This window comes from Chamaea fasciata, unplaced genomic scaffold (genome assembly GCF_029207755.1).
Source record: "Chamaea fasciata isolate MVZ Bird 193981 ecotype frontalis unplaced genomic scaffold, bChaFas1.0.hap1 SCAF_18, whole genome shotgun sequence".
Classification (NCBI taxonomy): domain Eukaryota; kingdom Metazoa; phylum Chordata; class Aves; order Passeriformes; family Sylviidae; genus Chamaea; species Chamaea fasciata.
This window is the reverse complement of record NW_027094103.1, coordinates 8,623,029-8,635,163: the sequence shown is the minus strand read 5'-3', so window position 1 is coordinate 8,635,163 and position 12,135 is coordinate 8,623,029. Positions and strand designations below refer to the sequence as shown.

General features: G+C 39.1%; 1 protein-coding gene across 1 annotated transcript in view; it reads right to left on the bottom strand.

Annotated features, from left to right (window-relative positions):
• Window positions 1–12,135, bottom strand: part of TTC28 (tetratricopeptide repeat domain 28) — a 107,179-nt gene that overhangs the window by 89,287 nt on the left and 5,757 nt on the right. The window contains exon 2 of the mRNA XM_066200161.1: window positions 11,722–12,000. Within this exon, the coding sequence (XP_066056258.1) occupies window positions 11,722–12,000 (279 nt within the window). The remainder of the gene's footprint in view (window positions 1–11,721; window positions 12,001–12,135) is intronic.

Genomic DNA, 12,135 nt, shown 5'->3' with positions numbered 1-12,135 from the left:
GACGACACAATATTGAAAGTGTGAATATTTGAACAATGCTACTGTTCACTTCAGAGGCCAAGGGACTTGGGCAACCCCAAAGTAAGGGAAATAACTAGGTAACAAGATTTTTTTTGTTGTACTGCTACAATTTTGGGGGATTGTAGCACTGCAGAGATTCAAAGAGGTACCTAAAGTAAAATGTAAACACTACCTTCTTTACCATGATAGAAAGTAAAAAATTTAGTTAAATATACCACAAAAGCTCTTCAGAGGCCTCAGCATTTGAAAGACCAGCGAGCTCACTGCATTTACCTTCCCAGCAAAAGTGTCTTCAACTCAGATTAACAGAATGAAGAGTTATAGATCTCCTACATTCAAATTGCTTCTTTCTGTTCTACAGTGTGATTTTATGAAACATGAATTCACAGAAGCTGCAGTAAGTTTTTAATTAGTGAAATACAGATGGTTATTTTCATACAAATTTTAAATTTTCCTGTTTTTACTAAGCACCAACCAAACCCAACACAATGTGCACAGTATTTACAAATGCATAAAAATATTTGTAGTTCTAGATATGATTTATCACCGTACTTAACAGTACTGCGCACTCTAAATTACAAAAAAAAATTACATTTCTGTGATTTTTTTGTTGTTTTGTTTAGTATAAACACAATTTTGCATGGGGACACAGAAGAAAAGAGAACAAAAGCATTATTATTTGGGAGGAGAAATTGTGTGAGAGCACAAGAGACAATGGATGTGTCTGAGCCAGGAGTGAGTTGCTGGTTTGGATCATTAACTAAGAGCTCGATGCTCACTGCTGCTCCCTCTGCAGACTCCAGGATCAGTGCAGCCCAAGTATGAGATCAAGCAGAACAAATGTGGGAGGGCACAAAAATCATACAGGCAACTGATTTCTTTTTTATTCATCGGAACACTAATTTAGGCTCTTTTAAAAGCTACCTTTACTATACACACTCCTCTTGTCCACATTCCTTTTCTGCTGCATTCCCTATTCTGTTACAGCTTTCCAAAGCCTCTGTAACTGTACCCTGCAATACCAAACATTTCCATCTGAGTTAAGTGCACATATTTTCTGCTTTGAGCCTAGGAGGGCTCAGTGCTGTATCTGTCCTTCCCCAAACAGTCACAGAAGCCATTATTTCTCAGCACACTTTTACAGTGCAACCAAATCCAAGAAGCTGACATTTTTTATTTAGTACCCACGGGCTATAACCATGAAAAATTTACTCCTTGAAATACAGTTGCATGCATTTCCTATCCACCCTACTCATGATAAAAAGTAATTTCCTTGCACAGCCTGGTAACAATGGCAAGTGAATGAGATGTATCACCATAAAATAAACATGAACACATCTCACATCTGAATTCTCTGGAGTGAGACTACTACTCTGTGTTCCCAGCGAAGATTTAAATGAATAAGAGGCCTTGAAGCTTGACATGTATCTCTAAAGGCATGGGAGAGGATTCAGGGCAACTGCCATTAAAATTAATCACTATTAGAGATTACAAACCTCCAGTAACACTGTGGCTCACTGCAGGAGAGCTATCAGGGCCAAAACAAGATGTCTAAGCAATGGAAACCAAAGGTAATCAAGAAACTTACAGATATTCCTGCGTGATAACTGAGGGGGACTAAAGGCTACAATTACAACAAAACCTGATATTAGATTGTTTCCCAGTTCCTACTCATCTGGTAAAGGAAAAGCAAAGGAGAACCATTATTTTGTACTTTGGACCAATGAAGAATGAATTACAGTGCAAGAAAAAATAATAAGAAAAATAAAAATAAGAAAATATGTCCAGAATTCCTATCCTGAGTTATTGCAGAAGTCCAACAGAGTGAGGCAGGACCCAACCATGCTCGGCCCAACTCACGGGGGAGCTGTCCAGCAAACACAGAACTGAATGTTACCATGGTAACAGAAATAAAAACCACCTTTTACCAGCTTTTTCACACATTTAGAGAAATTATGAAACTGAATTCCACTAGATGTTATGGCTTCACAGGACAAATGGGCTCAGAAATCCAGTTCTTGAGAAGTCCATCAGTGATAATGAAGATACAGCTCAAATGTAACCTCCAGGACAGAAATCCCCTGAATCTGTGACAGCTGACGTGTTTGCCAGGAAAACACTGCCCACAGTTTCTGTCTTCTTAAATATCTCATACCCACCAGAGTTTGAACTCCACGATGTGGCCCTTCAGTCTCAGCACAGCAACTCTCATGGAAGAGCCAACACCTTCCATCAGCTGAAGGGAACAGAACTCTGAGACAGAAGAAGGCTGTGTTTGATTCTAGGATTCTGCGACACATGGTTCCTACTGTTTGTGTGGATGTGGGTTTACAAAATCACCTTTAATTACGTAAATTAGTAATTATTATATTGCCACTAAATTATTTAAATTATTTCTTTTATACAATTCACATTTATTTTGTATAATCTCCTTTCTGCTATGACTTGCACTGCGCTTTTTGTGTTTTATTTGTGAGGGACAAAAGCCTGCAAGCAGATAACCACAAAAAGTAAAATACGGATTACATAACCCATGGCAAAAATTAAACCTCCTTTTTCACTCCGGAAAAAAGTTGGAAAATTATGCCTGAAGTATCCATTTAATGCAGTGTTTCAAGAAAGTTTCTTTCCACTTCCCATATGAGACAAGCTTCTATTAACAAATGTTTCATCCAAGTACATTCTCCCTTTGTTAACATCCAGAATATCTAGGGCTTGGTATACATCTTTGAAGAAGTTCATTAAAAATGAATCATAAAACCACTTGTCTAAATAAAAAATAAGTTTTCCACCAAGGGAACGGAGCACTGTGTTAGTTCTACTACAAGAAAAACTAAAGGAATAGTTTTCAGTTACAGACCTATCAAGCACATGGAACAGAATTTTGACCCTGACAAGACTAACAAAAGCCATCAGATACACTGCCTGGGGAGAATACTCTCAAATACTGGACACTGAGAAAAATGCCTTTATTATATATTTTTTTAATATACATCAATATTCATATGATCTATTTTTTTTTTCTGTGAGCTGGTTCCTCAACTGTTTTAGAATGAAAAAAGCAATACAGGAATTTGCATACCACTGCCAACTTCTGGTAAAGTCATCAGAAATTACAAAAGTAACTGCACTGAAGAGCATTAAAAAATTGTGTCTATCATAGACTTCGAAGAACTTGTAGAGAAATTCAGTTGATTAACTTCCAGGACAGAAACTTGACATTCCTGACTGAAGGGAAGAAAAGGGTTCAAAACAAATATAAATCCAGAAAAAAAAAAATTGAAACTAGAGTGTCTATTCACTACATAATAGAAATTACAATATTGTTCAACCTTTCTTTTAAACTTCAGGGGTAAATTCTCCCTTATGGATAACAGCTGAAATATCAGCCATTTATTTCTATCGTTCCATGCTACACAAGGGGCTTTATAATTTCCTCTTTGGAGCAAAAGAGAAATCATGTACACAAAGATGCTTGTGGCAAAAGGGAAATGTCATCTGCTTTGTCCAGCAGCTCAGACCTCAGTGCCCTCAGACACAAATGGAGCAGCGACTCAGAGAACAACAGATTTATAGAAATAAAAATAATTGCCACAAACCTCTTCCCTGTTTGCATTAGTCTGAACTGTCATCATGCTCCTCTCCCAGAAAATGCCTGTGCTTAATGCAGCAATTATCCCTGTGCTGCATTTCCTACTTGTTCATGATCACAGACACTTCACATCTGACTTTGCTACAGGGAGTGAGATGGAATGACCTGAACAAACCCCTGTTGGCACTATAAGGCCAGGAAGATGGAATGTTAAGCCCTGGATGTATTTTCAGCTGTCAGGGAGCTCTCAGCAAGGCCCCAGCTAATTGGTTGGGTTTTCCTGCCCTTGGCACAGTGCAGCACACTGTGTAAATGGTATCCTTGAGTGCTTCCTACTGACTTGCTAGTCAGGGCAATTTCCTGCTTTCTCCATTTTTAGTATTTTCTCCTGTCTACTTGCTCTCACAAACTCTCCATTTAATTTAATTTCCTCAGAGACTGGTTGAGATTACAGGTCTCCAATGAGGATCCAGTGACACCCAGAAATGCCATGATGTATCAGCCCGTACACCCAAACAAGAAATGCAGGTTTATAAAAGCGTTCTTGTCTATTACAGAGAAACCAGGTACAGCATCCTTGAATCTACACAAATCCCCTCCTTTTCTTTATTGTCACTCAGCCACCTACAGGCAACTCTCAAAGGAGAGGAGGGCTTGATGCACTCCTTATAATCCACAACATCTTAGGCAGTCTCCCTTGTGCTGCTCAAATTCTAGTCCTTGGCCAACCAGAACTATAGCCTAAATTCAGAGAGCTGGAACGAACCCAGTATGGCAAACCCTAAGAAAAACAGGATTATTTGCTGCAGAACAAAACCAAAAACATCTGAGACACGGTTGTTGGTGATTTGATTAATCAAAGCAGCAAAGAATTAACTGTAGCAAAAAGAAAAATAGACGGGGATAAGGGGCTTACAGACACTAAGGTAACAGAATTAGAGCAAACAATTAAAATGCCAAGAAACCCAAATGCGTATAGATAACGTGAGTAAAGCAAACCATTTCAGAAAGCACAGCTCAGAACAGCTGCTCTCCTGCTGCCGAGCACCAGTGACACTACAGCCTCAGGAGCTGGCTCTGCCAGCACTGCCAGGCCAGCCATTCCTGCCTGATGCCAGACAAACACAGTGGGCAGCAGGAACAGCACCAACTGTGGAAAGAAATTAATGAAATTCCACTTTAAAGTATCTAAAAAATGTGAATAGCTACACAGAGCTGGAATGAGATCCCAGGCCCTGCTGAACGCCTGAGCACAGAGCGCCCTCTCATGTGCTTCACTCATTTCTCCGCACATCACTCCAATCCTCCACAATTCCACAACTTCAGGAGTCACCACTTTGGGAATATTAGCAAAGGAATTAATCTCCAAGATGAGAAAACTCAGTCCTTGGATGCTGAGTAAAAACAAGGAATATATATCTCATTCTTAAGAATAACAAAGTTGAAGGAACAAACCACTGAAAAATTAAAAACTGAGCAGCAAAATCATCTGGCAACTAACTCCTCAAGGCCTGAGTAGGTGAGAAAAGAGGTAACAACACATACTAAGGTTTTAGTCTGAAACTACGGGGTACAAAACCCAGTACTGTATAAATAAATGAAGGCAGTCTAAACGTCTTAAAATGCTATCCAATGGTAATGTGCTTGAATCTCAATGAGCAGGTAACAAGATACTTTTTCTTAAATATCAGCCTTACAGATCAATCCTCACTTCTGCATTTCAGAATTACTTCTGCATTTGTGCTTTGGATATTCAGATATATGAGGAATAAAAACCACTATACCATTCCTGCACAGTAATATAACTAGTTCCAGTGGTAAGAGAACTATGGGGTAAAAATCTAGCTTGTTCCAGGAGAGAAATTTACATTACAGGATTTAGACTAAGTAGAATAACTGCAGTTAATTCCACAAAAGAAAACTTTAAGTTGTTTTATTCCATACACAAAAGGGTTCCAGAAAACAAAGGAAGGAAGGAGTAATGAAACCCCACAGTAAGTGCTTGGAAAATTTGTGTTGATTTGTTGCATGCTGAGACTCAAGTATCTCTGTAAGCTTTTCCAATTCTAAGGCAATAAGCCAATTTCTTAGAAAGAAGCAATTTTTCTTGTGTACTTGTCTAAGACAGACAACCATTACAAGTGAAAACATATATATATATATATATATATATATTTAGCATGACATAACTATAGTGTCATCAGTCCACTGTGTCCCTGTCCCTCACTCTCATGTTGCACTGCTACTGCTCTGTAATTTTAAGAAAGGAGAACCTATACAACTTATCTGCCCAGCAATCTTCCCCAGCAATGCCATAACCATCACCTTTGGTGTAAAGAATACTTCTCCAGTGAACTTGACTGTTGGGAGAAACCATTAACTCCATGGAGTTGCCAAAATACTACATGATGCTTGTTATTTAAATACCTAATTGAAAAAAAAAAATTAAAAAAGGTGGGGAGGGAGCAGAAAATTCTTTGGTGAGGTGGTCAAACACAGGAACATGTTGGCCAGAGAAGCCGTGGAGTCTCCACCCTCGGAGAGATTCAAAACCCAACCAGACAATGTCAGGGACAACCTGCTCCAGCTGACCCTGCATTCATCTCCAAGGGTCCCAGCCAACTTCAGCTATGCTGTGATTTTGCAACACAAAAAGACAGAAAGAAATGCACAAATCTCACAATAACGTAACACAAGTCCTAGTCTGTTAAATGGTTATATGCCTGAAAAACTGGAATGCAACTTTCTGCAAATTAAAGACAGACTGTAAGCTGAAGGACAGGACTGGAAAGTTCCTTGCTCATCAAATGAAAAACAAGAGGTCTATTCATGAAAAAAGTTATGTGGTCAAGTCACATTCTTTGCTCAAAAGTTTTACATGGGACCGAGGGTGGGCACTCTGCTTGCCATTCACTGAGGAACTCTGAGGTCGTTAGGGATTGCTAGAGCATGTGAAGGTTTGTTTATAAAGATGGCCAAGCACTCAGGAGAAGTGCAAGAGGACATGCAAGTGTCCCTTTTTCTTGTGAAAGTCCTTGTCATATGACTGACAGCTGGAGCCACTTAACAAAATACCAGTGCAAGCTATTCTGCCAAACTCCCCTGCAGCGAGATGACAACACCTAAACCCCTCTTGCACTGCAAACACCCAAAGGCTTCATGGCTCACAATTCCCCTTTCTTTCTGTTCTTCCTTTTTTTTTCTCCACTAGAAATACTAAGCCACATTTCTAAATTGAGACAATAATTTTAAATTAGGAGAGACAAAAGCCATAAGAGAAACTTGTGCCTGATAAAAAGTGCTGTAATTCTTCCTGGTTACTTCTGAATTACATATGCACACGGCATTCCTTTTGCATCAACTACATTCTCCAGACTATTCAACTTTTCTCTAAAAGGTGTTTCAGCTCTAAAAAAGGTCGATACATTAAGGTGGTCCTGTGTTAAGAAATAACATTTTTCCCTGCCTAGTGCCTTGAACAGTTGCAATAATCAGAGAAAATTACTGAACCCCGATCTTCAAACGTGTTTGCCAGCTTGGCTCCCCCTCCTTCAGCAACCCACTGTGCCTTTCAGGGAATTCTGCTCCTCAAGCACCAGTCCCTGGGGCTTCAAACTGCACAGTGCCACTAAATGGTACAGTCAGCATCCTTCTACTCACACAGGACAAAGAAATCAAATAAAATCAAGGTACCCCTCAGAGTGCTGAAAGCATACATCTCTGTGATTCTTGCTTCCATCTGTCTTAGGCTGTGAATGCTCCTATAAGCCAAATGCATTCAAGTTGGACAAAGTAATTTCATCTCCTGTTAATGAACAACTTTTCTGTTGAGAGATTAAGAGAATAAATCAATGCCAAAACCCAGTTAATTGTTCAACAGCAGTAGGCTGTTTGTACCTTTTGTTAGCTGTCACAGCACTGAGCCAGCACTCAACGGGTAGTGAAATCTACATTTTAGCACAGAATTAGGTCCAAATTTAAACCATTGAAGCCACAGAATTTTTCCTATAATGTGAGGATTAAAGAATATCTCAAAATCAGCAAGAACTAAGGAGAGACTGTTCAGGTATCAGAGTCACATAATATATATTCCTCCATTTTCATGTACCATGCCTAAGGCTGCACAGCTGTGAAGAGAAATAGAACAGAAATTTTCTAGAGCATGATCAACAGCAAAACAAAGAAAACTGTTCAGTGGCAAACCAAAGAACATAATGAGCCTGATATGATTTGCCTCTTGGATATTTCCAAAATGCAGTTTAATTCCTGAAATATTCTGTTATCCTTGCATTTCTCAGCGCTATGCACACAAAATATTTTTAAAATAGCAGCACTCACAAGCCAGCCCTCTCAGACAAAGCCTATGAACAGGTTTACGTGCTGTTGTTATAAACATGTTTAAGCCACACACAATAAGTTATTGTGGTCTGTAAGAGATCTGATGTGTCTCTCTGCAATCACTTTCTCATTGCTCACGTCTTGAGCTGCATAGATAAGCACATGCATTTGTATAAACATACCTGCTCATTACCCAACATTTAATTAATGCTTTAAAGAAAGATTTTGGGGGGGGGATGTTTAGAGCATGACTTTCAGCCATGGATCGTATTGAACTGATGTCAACAAGCACTAAGCGGACTAGGAGCAAAAAAAATATTAACAAACTACCCAAGAAATGTAGTTTGTACACAAAGGAGGAGAAGAAATACAGAAACATACATTTAGTAGTTCAAAACTCAAAAAGCCTGCATTCAAATTAATTTTTCAACCTCCTAAGAGAAAGGAAGTCAGAATATGTATTTAAAACTCAGGCCTTTCAAACCAAATGGCAGTTGTCCCCACTGAGCTCCCTCTTCTGGCTAATTAATAAATTTGCTTAGATTTTGTAGGCAGAAGTTTCAATCTTCCCAGTTCTATTCCACCAATAAAAATCAATTTTTTTTTTTAATTGGCAAATAAAGGTTGACGTTGAAATATACAAGTTTTCAACTTCAGAGAGAGCCCTCCTTTTGTCTCAGGCTGACAAGTTACACAAACACACACAAGGAAATAAACATCCCTGTACTGTGTAGGGACACTTTACAAACTGATTCTCTTCCTCTAAGCTTCTAAACACCACTGCCTATTTTCTGGTATCAGATATTCTTGAAATGCCTGTGTTCAAAACATCCCAGACTAGTTAATTCATTCCCCAAAGTACACCGTTCCTTGTTCTGGCTAAAATTAGGATTAAATATGTAATAAAAATACAAATACACCTTTTAGAAATTGTAAATGTTGAAAATGAGGAAAACAGAATCACAGAATAAACTAGGTTGGAAAAGACCTTGGAGATTATCAAGTCCAACCTGTAACCAAACATCACCTTGCCAGCCAAACCATGGCACTGAGTGCCTCATTAAGTCTTTTTTTAAAAACCTCCAGGAACAGTGGCTCAACCACCTCCCTGGGCAGCCCATTCCACTGCTGAACCACTCTTTCTGTGAAGAATTTTTTCTTAATATCTGGCCTAAACTAGAGGCAACCAGTCCTCACCAAACTGACACAAATTCAGGACACAGAATGAAAACAGAGGGGTAGTGAATAGCCTCAATGTCTTAAGCCAACAGTCACCCTCATTGTGGAGCTGCCAAATCAGTAACAAACAGACTCTGGCCAAATTTTTCACTCTCTTCTAAAATCTGGAGTCATTGCAGATCATTTGTGGAAACAACAATCCAAAGTGAAAGGGAAGTGCTATGTAGAAGGGTGTGGAATGAACATGCAGAGGATTAAAAAAAAATCCGTTCAGCTGCGGGTTTTGATTATTTCAGTTACTGTAGTAGCATCATTGCTCCTTTCTAAAAGCCAAGCCACACTCCCAGCCAAGCCAATTTTATGAAACTTCTATCACAACTGGCAGGCAGCACAAACTCCAATCTCTACAAATCATTTCTGCTCAACACCTTTTTGACCTTCAAACCAGCTAATGAAAGGCCTTGAAGGGAAACTGATTTCATGTTTACATTTACTATTGCACCTTCAGCCCAAGCAAAATCAAGAATCTGTTTCTACACACAGAGTCTTAAAAGAAACATGACAACACCAGATTGCAAAGAAATGGCCTCTGAAGCAAAATACAGAGGGATAATCTGAAAAAAACCAACACCAAATCTTTAAAAGTTAAAAAAACAGAAACAAGGTTCCAAATAGGATTACGAGGGTTTAAGAGAAAAGAAGGAAGTGTGTGATGCACTGACAAACTAAAGATACCACTGTGAGAAGATAAAAGGGGAGATACAACCAGTGACTGTGGCTGAGCTTTATTCAGGACAGGATGCCTGCAAAAGTTATGTTGACTCTTCCACTGCCAACTGATAGTAACTTTTGAAGTATATAAACACTGTGTATCACAGAGAAAGATATCTATTACACACTCATGGAATAAAACAAGAATAGATGCTATGTCACCACAGCAACCTCATTTAAGTCTTCCAGTACTTTTTCCACCAATGAGGCTCAAAATGTTTTGTAGAAGTGACTCCTGACTTTTTGTAAAACAAGAATAAACAAAGAAATAAAGTTTGCTTAAGGTCCGGTGGACATTTAATAGCAGAACTAGAATTGAAACAGAGTTACTTCATGTTTTTAAACTCACTGATATGGTCTACCTGAAAAAAAAGTCTCATTTTTTTATTATTAAGAATATTTTGGGTTTTTTTTTAATATTTCACCTTAGTACTCCATCAATACATGTCTATTATGTCTGTATTCAACTGACTGTTAGTAATGCCTTCATTTAACGGAGATAGCCTTTTTAAGCTCATAAATCTTTTCCACCTTATCTTCTATTTTGATCCACTAATCTTTTCCAGTGACCATTTCAAAGGTAATTGTACTTCTGTGACTGGCATTTTGAAAGAATTCTTTTATGAAACCTTTTTACAAGTTTTCATCTAAGTCAGCTCTGTATTAAATCACTACCAGACTTCTTAGAACCAGGATACAAAACTGAGCACAGGCACCCTGGCTTTTACACTCCTTATCCACCTGCAGTCAGCCAACCTGGACAGCTAGAGTTTACTGACAGCAATGAAATTTTCCACTGTTAAACAGAGTCCTTCACACAATATCTTTTATGACATGCAGTAATACAAATCAGCAAATGACCAAAAAACTCACCACTCAACAACAACACAACTTAGAAGTTTATAGATCATATCCCTGGCAAAGCAGGAGTTTCTTCTAATGTGGACCAATTCAAGTCTTAAGGAAGCATTTGAAAAAGCTTTTCCAGAGGCTAATAAACAACTGCAAATTAAAATACAAGACTAAGAGTGATCTGCTTTGAAATAGAAGAAAATTTATCTTCAATAGGTTGGAGCCCAGCTGGTGCAGAGCACCATGCTTGCCAGCTGCTCTAATTTCTGAGGAGAAGAGCCTGGGTGATGAGTCTGCTATTAAACTGCACCTTTAGCTAAAGTGGCTCATAAGGACACATGAGGGATTGACAGGAGAAATGGAATCTGGAGCAGATGCTGTTAAAACCAATTAGCATGCAAAGGGCTGCCCTTGGACTAGCCAAGGCAAGGCAGCTAATGGAGCAATCAATGGCAGCCGGTGGGAAGCAAGCCCAGGAGGAAGAGGTAACCAACATCATTTACTCTTCACAAATGTTTCCTTACATAGTCAAGTCTTACTGAGAATGCCAAGATACATATTTCTTCAGATGTTTGTCCAAAATACAGTACACACAAACACTCTTTGAATTTTGAAAGGCCTTATCATTCTAATGTACTAATAAGAATCTCTATGCTACCTCTCCAAGTTTTGGAACCACATGTTCCTGGATGCTGATGAATGCTGACTACATTAAACATTAAAACACATGTCTGGTCTTCACAACCCAGGAACCATGCTGTGTTAAAACAGTAAAATAGTAGCACACTCCCATTGGGGAACAGTATGCTTACACAGAAAACCGCTCAATACCCAACAGGTAATTCAAGTCAAACAACTTTTAAACAGAAAATATATTATCTGGAGCTTTTAGAAAAACCAGACCTTAGTACAGAAATACACGGGTGTCACACAAGTGACCAACAATCCCACAGGAGTTCCTTCCTTACCTTGGGCCATTTGGGATTGAGGAGCCGTGCTTTGATGGCATCATCCAAGGCCTTGTCATACTGGTGGATTTTCATGTAGGCTGCGGCCCGGTTGCTGTAGAGGATGCAGTTCTGGGGGTCCACGCCCAGGGCCTCGTTGTAGAGCACGATGGCCGTGTGGAAATCGCCCTCATGGCACGCCTGGTTGCTCTGCCGAACCTTCTCGACAAATTCAGCCTTGCTCAGCATGGGACTGTCAGGACTTTTTCTTCTCAAGGATTTGGATCCACAGACAGAAATCTGGCAGGGGGAAAAAGAGATATTATTTGTTAGTGTTAAGAAATGCTACTCAAAAAAAGAGACCAAACTATTAGAAACTGTACAGCAGAAATTAAAGCCACCAGCATCACTGCAGAACAAATTATGAATTCAGAA